Source organism: Syngnathus leptorhynchus, chromosome 6, assembly GCF_054491065.1.
Source record: "Syngnathus leptorhynchus isolate UIUO chromosome 6, UIUO_Slep, whole genome shotgun sequence".
NCBI lineage: Eukaryota > Metazoa > Chordata > Actinopteri > Syngnathiformes > Syngnathidae > Syngnathus > Syngnathus leptorhynchus.
Window position 1 is genome coordinate 12,676,183 of NC_141200.1, and position 16,234 is coordinate 12,692,416.

At 37.9% G+C, this 16,234-nt stretch overlaps 2 protein-coding genes across 4 annotated transcripts; one reads left to right on the top strand and one right to left on the bottom strand.

The window, feature by feature from the left end:
• Window positions 1-201: 201 nt before the first annotated feature.
• Window positions 202-7,638, bottom strand: psme3ip1 (proteasome activator subunit 3 interacting protein 1). 3 transcript variants are annotated; one of them, XM_085915314.1, is made up of 8 exons: window positions 7,490-7,614; window positions 6,350-6,483; window positions 6,161-6,259; window positions 3,742-3,864; window positions 2,570-2,708; window positions 1,990-2,066; window positions 1,657-1,863; window positions 202-577 (listed from the first exon to the last, which is right to left on the bottom strand). In XM_085915314.1, exons 2-8 carry the CDS (start codon window positions 6,471-6,473, stop codon window positions 573-575), a joined length of 774 nt encoding a protein of 257 aa, XP_085771440.1. In that variant the 5' UTR covers window positions 6,474-6,483; window positions 7,490-7,614; the 3' UTR covers window positions 202-572. The 3 variants fall into 3 exon arrangements, with proteins under 3 accessions (XP_085771440.1, XP_085771438.1, XP_085771437.1); XM_085915312.1 differs by having other exon boundaries at window positions 202-1,863; window positions 7,585-7,638; XM_085915311.1 differs by having other exon boundaries at window positions 202-1,863.
• Window positions 7,639-8,738: 1,100 nt separating this feature from the next.
• LOC147056041 (cytochrome P450 2F2-like) lies at window positions 8,739-16,183 on the top strand. The gene is made up of 11 exons (XM_085914082.1): window positions 8,739-8,950; window positions 10,668-10,830; window positions 11,206-11,358; window positions 11,551-11,711; window positions 12,382-12,450; window positions 12,625-12,729; window positions 12,839-12,980; window positions 14,109-14,194; window positions 14,397-14,498; window positions 15,252-15,393; window positions 15,462-16,183. The coding sequence occupies exons 1-11, from the start codon at window positions 8,792-8,794 to the stop codon at window positions 15,653-15,655; spliced, it is 1,476 nt and encodes a 491-aa protein (XP_085770208.1). The 5' UTR covers window positions 8,739-8,791; the 3' UTR covers window positions 15,656-16,183.
• Window positions 16,184-16,234: the final 51 nt, after the last annotated feature.

Genomic DNA, 16,234 nt, shown 5'->3' on the forward strand with positions numbered 1-16,234 from the left:
GCTTGTTTTAAAATTGCAATTTCTGGGCAATGTTGAAAACTTTCAAGATTCATCAGACCTGTCTTAAATGCGGATGTCTAACATAAGCTGTCATCACAGCCTAAAACCTTTTGGTGATTCTTAAGTGGAGATAGTGACACAAAAAAAATGACAATGTACCCCATCGATGGGATACATTTATAATAAACACACAGAAAGCGATTAAAACAGGAAGCTTTTTATTTCTCTTTGGAGTCTGGGGACATGACACATAAGCATCTCTCCTAAATTATGTGACACACACATTCATTCCATTATTTTCCAATGTAATTCCGACTGCATGGGGCCCAGAAAGGAGTGTCTCCTGCCGAATCTCACCAGTCTGGTGCTGGTTGCTACAAAGGTACGGGTTACGTGATATGCGAATCAATCGACGCAAGTCTTTTCCTTCCTCCACAGCTGTCAATCACTTTTCCCACAGCCAAAAGCACAGCTTGTCATCACTGTGGCTTGGGTTGGGTTGGGAGAGGTATGTGGGAGAGGGGATCGGGACGTCGTCGGAGTAGGCCGTACGGGATTGCTTGCTTGCTTGGCTAAACTGCATAAAACGTGATTGAGGGAGAAGCATCACGTTTGAGTGCAACAATAGCAAAAATACAAGCAGCTACACAAATTGAGTCCAATCAAAATGGTTAGTTTTCAATGTTGGGCCTTATTAGGAGGATTATTTTACACATTTTTTTTTTTTTATCCCTTTAGAAGAAACACTGAAAGGGGTTGTTGCAGACAGTTCTCACGAGAATTTAGTGGGAATTGATGACGTAAAGGAGCAAAATACGAGAAGGAAATGATCCTTTTTAAATTATCTTGAGGAAAATCCACACCGGGGTTATTTTCATAAATGTCTGTTTGCACAGCAGAGGAGAGCCTCATGGAGGAGTTGTGCCATACATGCCTTGGGTCACCATATCTAATGTCATGTTTTACTTCTTCAGACAGCAAAAGCGTTGAAACTATGACATTTTCCAGACTAAGTCGCTCTAGAATAGAAGTCACCCTGGTATACAAATCGCAACAGTCAAAAGGATGAATCACTAAGAAGGAAAAACACAAGTCGCACTACACTATAAATCTCCTTTTGGGTGGGAAATAATCTGGCAAAACCCCAGACCAAGAAAAGTAGAGCTCGCCCAATCTCGGATTGTTGAATTACTGCACAAGTTGGAACTACTGCGAATGAGTAGACGTGCTATTAGAACAAAGTTAAAGTGAGTAATTTAGAAGAAGTTCAAGGGTTCATTCTGTATAGTTAGAAGACAGAAGAGAATGAATCAGTTGGTTACTTTTAAGTGCTCCACTTCATTTTGTCCCAAATTGCCAAAGATACAATTCATCAATACTTCCACATAGTCAACAATATTCATAACGATTGAATTATCAGGCCCAACCTCGACAACAACGTTACTGTTAGTTATTAGCAAAATGATTCATTGCGATTCACTACTAACTTCTTGTGAGAACATTAAATTACTAGAACACGTATAACTCTTGGTGTTTGGTTTAAATAGGTGCATGTTTCAGATTATCCCACAAGTTAAGAGTATGTGTGTGTGAAACAGACTTATCTATTGGCTCTGCTGTGCCTCGGGTACGGCAACATGATTGCATCTACGCTACCTTCGCTGTCCGAGCTGCTGTCAGAGTCGCTGCTGCCGGAATAATCGCAGAGGCCCGGAAGGACGCCGATGCAGACCGCTGCCGAGGGCAGGTGAAGCAGAGCTGGACCGGAATTAAGGGGCGGCGAAGGGTTTTTGGGCATAAGGCCCGTGACAGTTTGTTGATTTTCAGCACCCCCTGATCTTCGTCCGCCTCCTCCCTCCTGTTCTAAACACAACAAGTTATTGTCAAGACTGAGAGAACTCAACAAGGAACTCGGACACCAAGTAGGAGGTTGAAGTTTCCATCATAAAATGATTGTGAACAGTTCTAGGCCTCATGCTTGATGCCCACCTGTGTGTCTGTCTCCATTTCCCGTTGCTGCACTTTCCACCCTCTGTTTCTTACTGCTGTCTGATGACTGGGACGAACTGGTTGAGGGATGACAAAAGAGGCAAAAGAGAGAAAGCAGCTGTGTTCCATGTTCAATGCTCGCTTTGTCCTCTGCCCCACCCCCCCCCCAAATAAAAATTTGCTACCAAGCTCATGTACCAATACAGAGCTCTAATTTTTCTTAATTGTTATGAACATGATACGGCATAGATGGAGGACTAGTAAGCTCACAGTTCAGAGACACACGGTTCAATTCTACCGCATTTCAAAATCATGTATGGTGGGCTGATTGGTTGCGTCAAGTTGTCCATAGGTGTGAATGAATGTTTGTCTATGTGTGCCCTGAGATTGGCTGGCGACCAGTTCAAGGCCCGGAACGGCCGTGACGTTCGTGAGGAGAAGCGGTTTAGAAAATAGATGTTCTTATTGACATTTAAAAGAATTGAGGTTTATAAAATAAGCTTAACAAGGTGCTTTCAAGTCAAGGTTTTGTCTTGTATTGTGCTGCACCCAGATTGACAGATACCAATACTTTCCATACTTGCGTCTCTTGACAGCACCAGCCAGTAAATGGGCCTGAGACAAATGGCTGGTCTTTTGCTCCACCACTGTTTGTTTCGAAGTTGCTTTCTTCTCAGGCTCTGGGCGGCTGTCAGTGGAGACTTGCTTTGCTACAGCACTGTGACGATATAGAGTTAAGGTCAATGAACCTTTGTGACACCTCAAGTAAGATTCTACTTTCTGATGTTGTACCATGTGACAGCTATCAAAGCCTAACAGCGTTATGTTCCCAAAAAAATGGCACAGTTCTGAGCGGCTAAGAACAGTACTGGGAGGTGACACAGATTAGATGGCTAAAACAGGAAAAGGTGGGAATAGCTCAAGGGATTCGCACTTGGGTCGACAACATGAATTCATTCAGTCATCCACAATTGGGTAGAGTATTGGGTCAATGAGGTTTGTACGAATCCTTGTGAGCTCCTCAAAGCAACGGGACAGATTGAAAATGCAACCGTAGTTACCACATGATGATGCAGTTTCCAGGACAACCCACTTTGTTGCCAATTACAGACAAACCTCTCTGTCGCACTGGTTTTCTGCTAAGAACAGGGAAGAAGATATAAAGCGCTCGGAGGGAAACTTGTACGCCACGGGGAATGGCGAACATGCAGCATACAGCTGCAGGACACTATTTGATGTCAAAAAGTCATTATGGATGTTAACATTTCTGTTCTGTTGCCATGATCTCATATCTAACGGCGTACTTCTTTCATTAAATTACAATTGTTTGACTTGCAGCATTGCAAATGAACAAAAGGAGATCGCTTTATGTTCCAATGGAGGAAATAAACAAAAGTGTTGGTCAAAATGACCTATCTGGAAAAAAATGCTCACACTCAAGTCTCAGCTTGTATTACTCTTGCGCAACAAATTTGAGGTAAAATAACGACAATGGTTTAGTAAGTTAAGGTTTAACAACATTTTTGTGTCAATTATTAGGGATGGCCAAGTATCGGTCGGCATCCGTGCCAATATCAGCCCTGCTTCAGAGTCGCGACGATACCAGAATTGGCCGACTTCCACGCAGAAGAGCAGATAAATTTGAGAAAAAAAAAAAAGCCATCTGAGATGGACAGTGTGTAAAGGGACAAAAATAAGACTACAGAGTTAGCCATAGTGATTAACTAAAAGGTTGACATGATCAAAAGGATATTCTGTATTCCAACAGTTCCTGTTTCTCTTCATCCCTGCGTTGCTTCTCCACTAGGCTCTGTTGCCGGGAAACCTCGTCCAGGAAGCTGGTCTCATCATCGTCCAATCCCCTCACCATGTTCTCTGTCACCATGGAAACAAAGCTGCTCTTAGCACATTGCAGCACAATCATGGCATTTTGTAAAGGGGGGAAGAAAAAAAAAAAAAAAGTGGTATTACAGTTTGTTCAAAAATACTCTTTGGTGACCTTCAGGAAGGAAAAAACACAAAAAGAGAACATAAGCTTGACAACGCTCAAATACAATTCAACACATTCATAATATTGAGCCATGCTTGCTGTAGGGAAACAGGTAACAATAATTAAAGTGCTACTATAAGAAACTAAAAGGTTAACTATTATTGTTCATACCATTCTCAATTTGAAATGTTATATGCATAAAGTGTGTATCTGCATTACGTAATGACAGAATTTTCATCCAACAAGAAACTCAGAAAATTTAATTAATTCCCTCGCGTTACATGTTTACTGTACAAGGCTACATTTATAATAAAATCTTGATATCCCCAGCATTAATATTGCCACTTATTGTCAAGTAGCCTATATTTACATTTACCGTATTTTCCGGACTATAAAGCGCACCGGACTATAAGGCGCACCTTCAATGAATGGCCCATTTTAAAACGTCCTTATATAAAGCGCACCGGACTATAATTTGGATTTGTTTGCTCTGTGACTGGTCCACCGTAATATAATTAATGCATCATGTCAGATTTTTAATCCAAATCAAATCATTGTCATTCATTTTATCTTTTTTATTTCAACTTCAGACGCAACAAATTACTTTATAATCACAAAATAATGATCCACAGTCTTTTTGATTCATGATTCATGGTCTTCAGCCGGCCACTTATGATTGAGTTCATGACACAATGCTTCGGGCCAGTTTAAATTTAGGAATGTGGTCCATATATAAGGCGCACTCTCAGCTTTTGAGAAAATTTTAGGTTTTTAGGTGCGCCTTATAGTCCGGAAAATACGGTACATGTATTTATTTAATACCTAGTACCGGTACGTAACAATGCAATTACATTTTGCAAGTTTGATGGAAAAAGTTTCATTTTGATCAACTATATATTATAATGACCCACGCTTGTGTGAAGAGGCCTGACTGCATCCCCAACATTATAGTAGGTGAAATTTTAAGTCATGTAAAAAAAATAGACAGATTTCTTAAAACTACTGACGTGATTTAATCCAAGCATGACAAGAAACACAGGAGCCCTTTCTTTTCACGGTTGCATTGATTTCACAAATAGGATTACCCAAGTACATGTGCGGAGAAGGAATTTGGACCATCAGCCTCGCCTATTAAATCGGATGATTATGGGATGTTAAATCCCAGTATGTGCAAGAATTTTTGGTAGCGGGTAAATGGTGTTTTCCATTATGTATTAGCTTTAAGCTAGCTCAGTTGGGGAAATAATACATAATCAAGTGTGATTTATATTAGAGTGTGCCCTAGGTGTACCGTATTTTCTGGACTAGTACTTTTTGCACCAGCTTTGAACCCTGCATTTTATAATCCAGTGCATCTTATCTATGGATTTCTCATTATTTTTATGATATTGTATGATTTGTGCATATTCTCTTACATGGAAAATTAAACATTAAAACACTCGCGGCTTTTTGTGTTGTTGTTTTTTTGGATGTTTTGTTATATGTCTTGTCACCGTGGGATAGTGTGTAACGCAATTTCGATCTCTTTGTGTGTCTTGGCATGTGAAGTGATTGACAATAAAGCTGACTTTGACTTTGGCGTGTGCAGTGTGCTTTTGCATATTGAAAGGCTGTTAGCAATGATCGCCCCATTCATTGACTGCACTTAGACACATTTGGGCAACGCACTGTCCACTCTTCCTTATTTAGCCACAGTACCATTTTTTTTGTAAACAATTTTTACATGGCATTTTTAGTTATGACAGTTGTGACATGATATCCCAGTTCATCTTTAATTCAAATTCTAAATGGCAGCAAAATTAGTTGCTGACACTTAGCCAAACTAAGTCGCATTCAGCTAAGCACTATATGTGCAGTAGGCCTGAGTTGAATTGAAAGCAATTGTTAACACTGTTACTGATACAGTCAAACAAAAAATCCACAAATTTACTCCTTTAAAAGCTAAAAAGGAATTTCACATTGACAACCATCCCAAGCATATTTAAATCAACTAAAGAGCCTCACTGGGAACAAAAATTCGAATTCAATCATATATTTTAAAGTCAAAGTCTGCTTTATTGTCAATTTCTTATTCTACAAAAGCAAACTTGATAGGCTTATTACGGTGGACCAGTCACAGAGGAAACAAATCCAAATGTACAAAAACTATAGACCATTTACAAACAACATGCCAATACCCACTGAATTTGAATTGCTCCTCAAATTCCTCTTGCTTTTTGTCTCTCTGGTCCCGCAGGCGCTCAAAGAGAGAACGCGGGTCATACTCTACCTCGGGGGCCTCTGCGGAAGAAGAAAGAAAAGTATATCTGCGGCGGATGTATTTAGAACTGACACATGGAGTATGTTGAGGATTCTTGTGGGTGATCTTACTCTCAGGGTCATCAGGCTTCCTAACTTTCTCCCACTCCTCCTGTCTTTGTTTCCTCCTCTCGTCAAGCTCTGCTTCCGAAACAAACTTCCTGGTGAGATCAACACCTGTCCCTCCTCCTTCCATTGCAGCTCACCTACAGAGGAAGATCGCACACATACAAGACTGAGCTTCTGCTGTGGCCTTGGACACATGCAACATAGCAGACACGTGCATTTAAGACAGTAGCTTACATAAACGTTCATGTTAACCATTTCTAAGCTTTTTTGTTGGACACCTTCAAAAGAGGCTTCTTTTTGATAAGACAACCACCCAGATCAACAATGTACAGCACATGGTCTGAGCACAAATAGCCTTAGGTCAACTTCTTCAACATGGGCTGCAATGCTCGCAGTTCATTCGCATGCGTCTGTTATTTAAAGCCACGTTCTGGATATGGCACAGGTGAAGGATATCAAATGTTGTAAATGGTTAAACCTTTTTTTTTTAAATAAATGTGCACGTCTTCTACAATCAAATAAAAAAGTAAAATGTGGTCACTTTTGTTCCAACTGTGGTAACTGAGCGTGCATTTTTGTGATGTGTGATAAAGTACTTTTTTTAGCCGCTGCGCCAAAAGTTCATGACCTCGAAACCCCGTATGAGCCTCCACTCCCATCGAGTTTAACTGTGCAATTTACAGCTTTGGCTCCCCCCAGTGGACATTAATTGGGAGCACACGTTGCACATTAAAGACGAAACAATGAGTTAATTTGCAAAAACGAGTAAAGAAATACATTCTGAACCCATAACGGAAATTTAAATTAGGCAAGCGTGATGTTTACCGACATATTTGATTTCGTTTCGATGACTTTTGATGCCTTAGTGCTGAAAAAACAGCTTAGCTGATACAAAAGATTATTAGTTTTTGACAAAAGCAAAGGTAAGGCTCGCCGTCTGGAAGCACCTCAAAGCAATCTATAACAAATCAGACACATGCATGCAAGTCAACTAAAATTGTTTGATTACAAGCTGTAAACGTGCAGCAAAATAGCTCGTTAGCTTCTTTAGCATTCAGCCAAGATGTCGTTACTATATGCCGAAAATCAAGCGTGTCAAGCAACCCTTGTATGTGCAACGTAAAGCAAACATTTATTTCATACCAGTCGCTGAGCAGATCAAACTATTAGATTATTTCCGATCCACTAAAATTACCAAACAAGGCTATTGATAGTGGTAGATGACGTTGGTGTGTTACCATAAAATTTGCTCGTTGCAAACTTCAACGTCTGACTTTAGTTCCTCTGTTATTTTCGCGAATTAAAAACTATCGCTGGAATTAAATGAAAAGAAAACAAAAAATGAAATATTAAATAGACATTATAAAATCATTTCAGATGTAATGCATACTCCTTTCACAATATCTTTTTTATTCATTTACTTTTATATTATACTAGTGGTTGGACTAATTACATTATTTATATTTGCACTATAGTTCACTTTATTGAGCTCTTCTATTTGATTGTATTTATGATCTATGATTTATGATCAAGGATTCAATTTTGAATTTAAGCGTTTTTAAAACATGAATGTTGTTTGACAATATCAGTTACAGGGATCTTGAAGAATTTTAACTTTATCTTTTATCTTAAAGGTATGACATGTCACACAACCCCTCTGCTGTTTCCATCTGATTGCATTAAAAAATACTAAATATGTCTATATTCTCATTTGGTGAATTACATTTCACACAACAGCTCTTCTGTTTCCATCTGATTGCATAAAACATACCAACTATGTCTATGTTCTCATAAAGTCAATACACACAGTATCTCAAAAGTGTGTACACCCCTCAACATTGTCTCAAAGTGTCATTTCTTCAGTGTTGTCCCATGACAAGATATAATTAAAACATTGCAGAAATGAGAGGGGTGTACTCACTTTTGTGAGATACTGTACTTTATACTGGTCAAGGCAGATACGTGAGGGCAAAATTGATGCATTTATATTTAGGATGATTTAATCAACATTGACTATACTCAGTCCCTTTAAAAGATTGAGAGAGGGAGGGAATAAATCAGTTGGTAATTTTCCATGGGAAGTTGTGGGTATTAACGAGCATACCGTAGACGCAAATCTACAGAAATAGATGTAAATAATGCATACAGTTAGGCTGTCAAGGATCTTAAATGTTATTGGTTTTTGCTTAGCACTTAATGCTTCTTGGTCCAAAATATTCAATTAGAATTATAGATGAAATAACCATATGCAGACATTCTTGATGTTATTTTGTTAATATCACAAAAACCTTTCATTTGAACAGGGATCGATAGGCTTCATTTTCGCTGTTCTTCGCCCTTCCCCCTCTCTTATTCAGGAAAGCAAAGTACACAAAGACAGAGGCAGGATAGTTACCCAACCTCAAAAGTGGCGGTGTTGTTTTGGTCAGTCCACTCTTCTCCAACATGCTAGCTACAATCCTCCTTCCACTTTGTGTTTTCTTTTTCCTTTTTAACTTCATGTGCCGAAGGCCGAAAAACTTTCCACCGGGGCCCACGATCTTGCCAATCCTGGGAAACATATTGAGCCTGAGCTTGGAAAACCCCCTGCAAGACTTTGAGAGGGTATGAAACACAGATACATTTTAAATTGCTATTTGTGTAATACATTTTATGACATTTTAAAACATAATTCTTAAGTTCCCAAGAATGCATTTCTTTATAGAATCCTCATATTGAGTTTGTTTGATTTTTCTATGTCAATCTCACCAATACATTATGTCATTCTCACCACTACATAATGTGTTGAATAGAAAAAATAAACAAAAAATCAAATATCTGGTGAATGCTTTTGCGGCAGGGATTTTACTCAACTTTACTATTTCAATATGATTGCATAACAATAGTCTGTACACAGTTGAAAGCTAGACCCTTTAGCCACACTAATAAAACCCAAGGCTACTCTTTGGCCTTGACCTTAAGAGTTCACACACGAATCATGACTCTGTTATATTTTCCCAGTTCTTTAACATTATTGTTCGCTGTGCTAATAGTATTAATCTGGAGGCTGAATTCTCAGTTTAACTATTTACTGTGTGCCAGAAAGATCGAGACACGGCCGTGTAGCCTTTTCTGCGAAATTGCGGAAGAAGATCTCATCTCCACCCCTGTGATTCATATTCTTGGCCACCCATCTACAAGGGTGCGACTCTGCCTAGCCTATGTGACAATGTGGGACGTTGCAGTCTTAACTGAAATCAACGAATACATATGTGCAAATACGGTTATAGAGAAGAGAAGGCCAGTGAAAGCATAGGTCACAGCAAGATAATGGCATAGTTCAAGCTACCTATCTAATCACGTATGCCAAAGAGTCCTATTCTAACAACTCGAGAAAAAAAAGATATCATAATGCAATTATACAAAATGTACAAAGTCAACCAAAATACATAATGACCATAATCCATTCAACAAAGAAAACCTCAGTGGCTTATTTATTTATTTATTTATTTATTTATTTATTTATTTATTTATTTACTTACCTACCTACCTACTTACTTACTTACTTACTTACTTACTTACTTACTTACTTACTTACTTACTTACTTAAGTATTAGATTTACACATGGTTTTTTCATCAGTACATTTGCAATAATGTTATGATGTTTACTTAGCCAATTGCTGCAATATTTACTGAATATTATGTACTATGTGACTTGAGTAATGTGAAATCCTACCAAATTGTGACAGATTTGTATTAAAGTATCTACATGATGAAAATAAGCCCAAGTAATTGCGCTGTCACTATAGTGCAAGAGAAAAACATACTTTACCAAAGGTTGCCACCTTTGTTAATGTATGTTTTTCTCCAGCATCATGCTTAGGGGCTGTTTTTCTTTAGCTTGAACGTGGTCCATAGGCAAGCTGGAGTGTGTATGTTGAAATCACAGTCAGTAAAAAACCTTCAGCCTTCTGCTTTATATCAATTAAAAAAAAGTCATGAAAAGCCTTCTGGAAAATCTATATTCGGGGTTTTTCAAAGCAGGTGTGTGTGTCGACACACATTTAACAAGTTTGAATTTGGTTATTTCTGAACATACTATCTGTTACCCAATGTCTTGAACATTACCAACTTCATAGCCTATGCTCTGGTGGCTTTAGGCCTCTTCAATTCTTACGTTTTACTTAAGGACCCAAAATAAGAAGGTAAGAGTTGTGTATCCTCTTCGAAGCCACTGAGTTCTCTAGGTCTGTCCACTCTTATACCACATGTAAATGTTAAGTTAATATACTGTATTTCTGTATTGTACTAACATTCCACATTGTTTTTATGTTTTCTAAGCTAAGGAAGGCATACGGAAATGTCTACAGTTTGTACCTTGGCCCTCGACCTGCTATTATTATCAATGGGTTACAAGCCATGAAGGAGGCTTTAGTCTCCAAAGCGATTGACTTTGCTGGACGACCCCAAGACCTTTATGTCAATGACACAACAAACAGAAAAGGTAAATTGATGCCAAGATCACTAGGATCACGGGTGTGTTGGATTCTATCCCAGCTGACTTAAAACAGCCCAACAATTGGGTTTCATATTGACCCAACTCCGGGTTGGTTAAATTTTTAATCGAGCACTTTTGAGGGTGTAGCTGTCAGTGAAATAAAATCGAATCGAAAGTTCATTTGAAATGGCTTCAGTCTGTACCACACTCCTCCACTTTCCGCAACGGCGAAGTATAAGTTATCCAATCTTCAATTTCAAATGTTTACTTGTTTTGAAATAATAAAAAAAAAAAAAAACACAGTCGTATCTCTTGGCATTTACACTGTATATTGTTTTTCATACATATTCTCTCCATTAACTACCTTTACACCTGTTGCAGGAGTCATTCTGGCTGACTATGGTTCTAGTTGGAAGGAACATCGGCGATTTGCTCTGATGACTTTGAGGAATTTTGGTCTTGGGAAGGATTCAATGGAGGAGAGGATTCTGGGAGAAACTGAATTCATCATGAATACACTGGAAAAGTGTGCTGGTATGTGGAGCGTACATTTACCGTACACATGATCTGATGTTGTTCACACCCAAAATTATACATGCTATTTCATCTGTTTGTAATTTTTCTTTTGCTCAGTCCGTGTTGCAAAGCTGGATTTTGTGTTAAATATTTAATGTGTTTGTACCATGAGTTTGCACTAATAATCTTTTATTAAAACATTTCCTACAGGTAGTACCCTGAGTCCCCAACTTATGTTCCATAATGCATCCTCTAACATCATTTGCCAGGTTCTGTTTGGTAAACGCTACGATTATGATGATGAGTTCATCAAAGTCATTGTTCGTTGTTTCACTGAGAATGCTAAGTTGGCCAATGGACCTTGGGCTATGGTGAGTCAAGAAAAACACAAACGCCCCCTTATGCCCAAATGTACTTGTTCAAAATCTCGCAAATACCAGAAGAAAATTCTACCCATCTGCAGTGTTAGACTTGCACTTTGCGCTCAACGTAAAAATAGGCCCTCCAGTGTAACTAAAACATGTCTGCCATCTACTGGTGAATGCTGATATTACAACTTAAAACTACAGTCAACTCCTGTATATTTGCAGTTCAGCACTCGTGGATTTGCATGATCGCAGATTTGTTTTTCTGTTTCTTTTCGCAAATTGTTTTCATATTTTGGCTTTTTTCCAGAATTGTTCTTCCCATTTTCCCCATTTTTCCATGGACAATTTATATATTCAATGCTTATCAGCATTCTTTTTATTTTTATTTTGGGGTTGTAAAAAATATTAATAATTCAAAAGATTTTAATTTCTTGTGTTAATCATGTGGCCATTCAAAGCGCATGCTAGTCATCCATTTGTGAAAAAGGCTATTAATGGTCTCAGTGGGTGATCCCCTGATCCCTGAGCTCTCCAAATTCACCAGGCAAAATTAAACCCTTCACTTTGTACACACTATGAAGGATGCATTTTAATCAGTGTGATTATGCATTTACACTGGATATATGGTATATTGGGAGATTACCCATGATTATTTTCTCATTTATCCTTGCAGCTGTATGACTCCTTGCCGATGATTCGTAGTCTTCCATTGCCCTTCATGAAGGCTTTTGAAAATGTCAAGGTATGTTATATGACTTTGTATTCAATGTTAGAGATAAGGCTATGTGATTGAGATCAACGACAGACTTTAGAATTTCAACAGATCTCAAAAAAGTTATGCTGACAAATTCTGGTACTGTAGTGTCCTTGTTTTAGTAAAAATAAAATGATTGAACGGTCTACTCTTGTTCTTTAGAAATGTCAAAATCTTGCAAAGGAGTTGTTGGCTGAGCACAAGAGAACCAGAATCCCCAAGGAACCACGTGACTTTATTGACTGCTATCTAGATGAAATGTCAAAGGTGCTCACAAATATTAACTGGAGCATTGTGAATATGCTGTTGTTGTTAAATCTAGAATGTTTTTTTTAAATATATACTTAAAAAATCTTTTTTTTTTTTTTTTTTTTAGAGAAGTGGTGATAATGATTCCTCATTTTCAGAGGACCAGCTGTCAATGTACGCTCTAGATCTTCACTTTGCTGGGACAGACACAACTTCCAACACCCTCCTGACAGCTTTCCTTTATCTTATGACTCATCCAGACATACAAGGTATGTTTCCTCCTAGTAATTGTTTTCTCCTTAGGTGGTTTGTCTCCTGTTCTAGAAATTACAAGCAGTTGTTGCTGAGCTGAAAATGTACATTTACAGTTTATCTACAGAAGAAGGCCATAATAGAAAAATTCCCAAATCCTCTGACTAAATACAGGCTGACTAACATATTCATCACCATCATCATTTTCTTCTACATATTACAATCAGATTATAAAGGACAATCACAAATGACGGCAGGAACCGACGTGAGCTCATGCTCGCTGCCTTGGAAAGCATTGACTAGTGCTGGCACCCAGCCAAACAAAAAAACTAGGTCTCCCAACCAAAGTGAGGCCACGTGGTACCTGAGTCTCATGCCGAGTTCAGCCGCGTCCATGTGCAGAATGCCCGAGCCCCCACCCCAAAACGGGCCTGGGGAAGTGCAGAGCAGATGAGAAATTCTAGGAGGGAGTTTGGGAAGCCAGGAAGCAAGACAAGAGAGCATAAGGAGGGAATGATGGCTTATAACTGTAGGGAACTTGGCTCGTATCCCGCTTGGGGATAGGTTGAAGGCCTCTGTCCAATCTGGTCATTTGAACAGGAGAAGTTAAGTTTACCCAGTCGTAGAGTTGAAATTTGCAATTACACTTTGTGTATAAACTAGCTTTGAGCAATCCACTGTGAGTAAATCTGAAAAACATTACACATTCCCAAGATACACCTCATGTTCCAATAATTCATTAATTAATAGATCACTGTGCAGAACATAATCAGATATGAGTACAAAAAAAATTAAACACGGAAATGCAATCTCTCAAGGTTCTCAAAATTGCATACGCATGCGGTTTCTCAGTTTGTCTTTATTAGGTGATCAATAAATGTGAGGTCTACATGTGAAGACGATTGTTGCTACACCAGTGTGGTGTGCAAGCCTTTGATGTATTAAAATAATAAAATGATGAATTATTTGATAAAATAAGGGAATAAAACATTAATTGATGGATAAACTTTGTTTACACATAAACATAAATCTCCACATTCACACATACAAAAAAGCAGACATTGTATTTCACACGTTCATGATATTTCATATGGAATTAAATTTGTATTTTTTCTCACACCTTTTTTTTCTCCTGCATTTGTTAGAGCGTTGCCAACAGGAGATTGATGAAGTGTTGAACGGAAAGGATAAAGTGTGTTTTGATGACCGAAACAAAATGCCATACGTGCAGGTACATCAGTATTTTATACTGTGTGATGTAAATGATTTTAAATGATATGTATTAATTTATTCCATGTTAAATTATGTTAATAGCGCGTTTGCTTTTATAAGACAACTAAAGCAGGATATTATTAATAATTTCAAAATTTAAGAAAATATTTCTTTATCTGTTCATTTATTTATGTATTCATTCATTTATTTGTTTATTACAGGCTGTAATCCATGAAATTCAGAGAATTGCAAACACTGTGCCACTGAGTGTCTATCACTGTACAACAAAAAACACAGAGTTGATGGGATATTCGATTCCTAAGGTAAGAGACAGGACAACGCAAATGTTTGCTGGGCTTCATGAATGTAAACCTAAACTTTGGGCTAATTGTTGTCAAATGGAGAAAATACAGTATCTTGACGCACTATGTTTCTTTTCACGTGTTTGGCAGTATGATGATCGATTAAATGTGCAACAAATAAAAAAATAGATATTGTACAAGTGCGACAATTAATCGATAACCAAGGCATGATCAAATTAATGTGTAATAATTTTCATTATCGATTAATGATTTAGAGAACTTGTTTTTTCCATTCAAAATTGCCCAAATTCTTGGAATTTCAGTCTCTCAAATCATTAATAATTATTGATTAAATAGTCCTCCGTGAAAGTGACAGTGTGTGCATGTGTGCGTGTGTGCATGTATGACTTCTGTCAACAGTTTGACCAATTTTTGACATGTAATGAACCAAGCCAGTAATAAGTATTTTATGTCTGTGTATTTTCTGTCCATTTTAAATAACTTGTTATTTTGGAATGAAACGGTATATTATCTTTGCTCAAAAAGCTGTTGTTTTGTGGAACTCAATCAATGAACAGAAAACAATATCAAAACAATATATATTCCTTTCATGGCTTGGCTTGGCAAAAGCAAAATAAAAAAGCTGCTATATACTATTACTATGCGATAATTCTTAAATTATTTTGATGTAACTTTGTAAATCTTATTGTATGTATCTCGCAATTTTTTTATACTACTCTGTCGTCACATCATTTGGTTTCTTTGGCTCTCCAGGGTACAATGATCATCCCAAATTTGACCTCGGTGCTCCATGAGGAAGGCCAGTGGAAATCCCCTCATAAATTCAACCCAGAAAACTTCCTTAATGACCAGGGCGAGTTTGTCAAGCCAGAGGCTTTCATGCCTTTTTCTGCAGGTTTGTATAGAAAAATATTTTACAAATTGAAACCGCTGCAAATGATTTCTCCAACATTTCCCGTACAGGTCCTCGCATGTGTCTCGGTGAGGGTTTGGCTCGTATGGAACTCTTCCTCATCACGGTGACTATGCTGAAAAAATTCAAGTTCATCTGGCCTGAAGATGCAGGAGAGCCAGACTTCACCCCAGTCTATGGGGTCACTCTCACTCCCAAACCTTATCGCATGAAGATACAACTCAGAGCAATGCATGAAAGCTGAGTGAAAATGAAATGAGACTAACTATTATACCATTATTGACTAATGAGATATAGGTAGCTGGTATAACCTGGCACGATGCATATCTAAAATTTGTTTCTTCTTTTTTCTTTTTTTTTTTTCCTTTTTACAAACACCATTAAGACTGAGCCTGTTTTAAATGTGGCACTAATAGGCCATTTGAAGCAGTTTGTGATAATGTCACCTAAAATGTAGAAAAACGCACACACACACACACACACACACACACACACACACACACACACACACACTTTTGTCACTTGACCGGCAGGCATCTGATTGAATTTGCTCTTATACGTACATTTCTGTTATCGCAACTCTTGAAATGTTGATTTGATAATAGTTCTAAAAATAAAAAAAAATGTCTCTTTCAACCTAAAAAGACAACTTTTGTAGTAAACCAAATCCCAAAAGGGTTTATGTTGAGTATAACCAATGCAGATCACTCAATCCTTGAATTCCCCTCATGGACAGTTCCATAATAAAGAGAAAATCCTTAACACCTTAAAAGGAAGCTCTGTTATTTTTTTATGATTTTAAAAATAACCCACGTGCGTCTTT

Coding starts and splice junctions, on each gene's coding strand:
- LOC147056041 (XM_085914082.1), top strand. CDS start 8,792: ATGCTAGCTACAATCCTCCTTCCACTTTGTGTTTTCTTTTTCCTTTTT. Junction 14,195..14,396: donor ACAAAATGCCATACGTGCAG/GTACATCAGTAT, acceptor TGTTTATTACAG/GCTGTAATCCATGAAATTCA. Junction 15,394..15,461: donor TTTCATGCCTTTTTCTGCAG/GTTTGTATAGAA, acceptor TTTCCCGTACAG/GTCCTCGCATGTGTCTCGGT.
- psme3ip1 (XM_085915312.1), bottom strand. CDS start 6,473: ATGGAAGGAGGAGGGACAGGTGTTGATCTCACCAGGAAGTTTGTTTCG. Junction 2,709..3,741: donor GGAACTGTTGGAATACAGAA/TATCCTTTTGAT, acceptor TATATCGTCACA/GTGCTGTAGCAAAGCAAGTC. Junction 2,067..2,569: donor GGTGCTGTCAAGAGACGCAA/GTATGGAAAGTA, acceptor TCCCTCAACCAG/TTCGTCCCAGTCATCAGACA.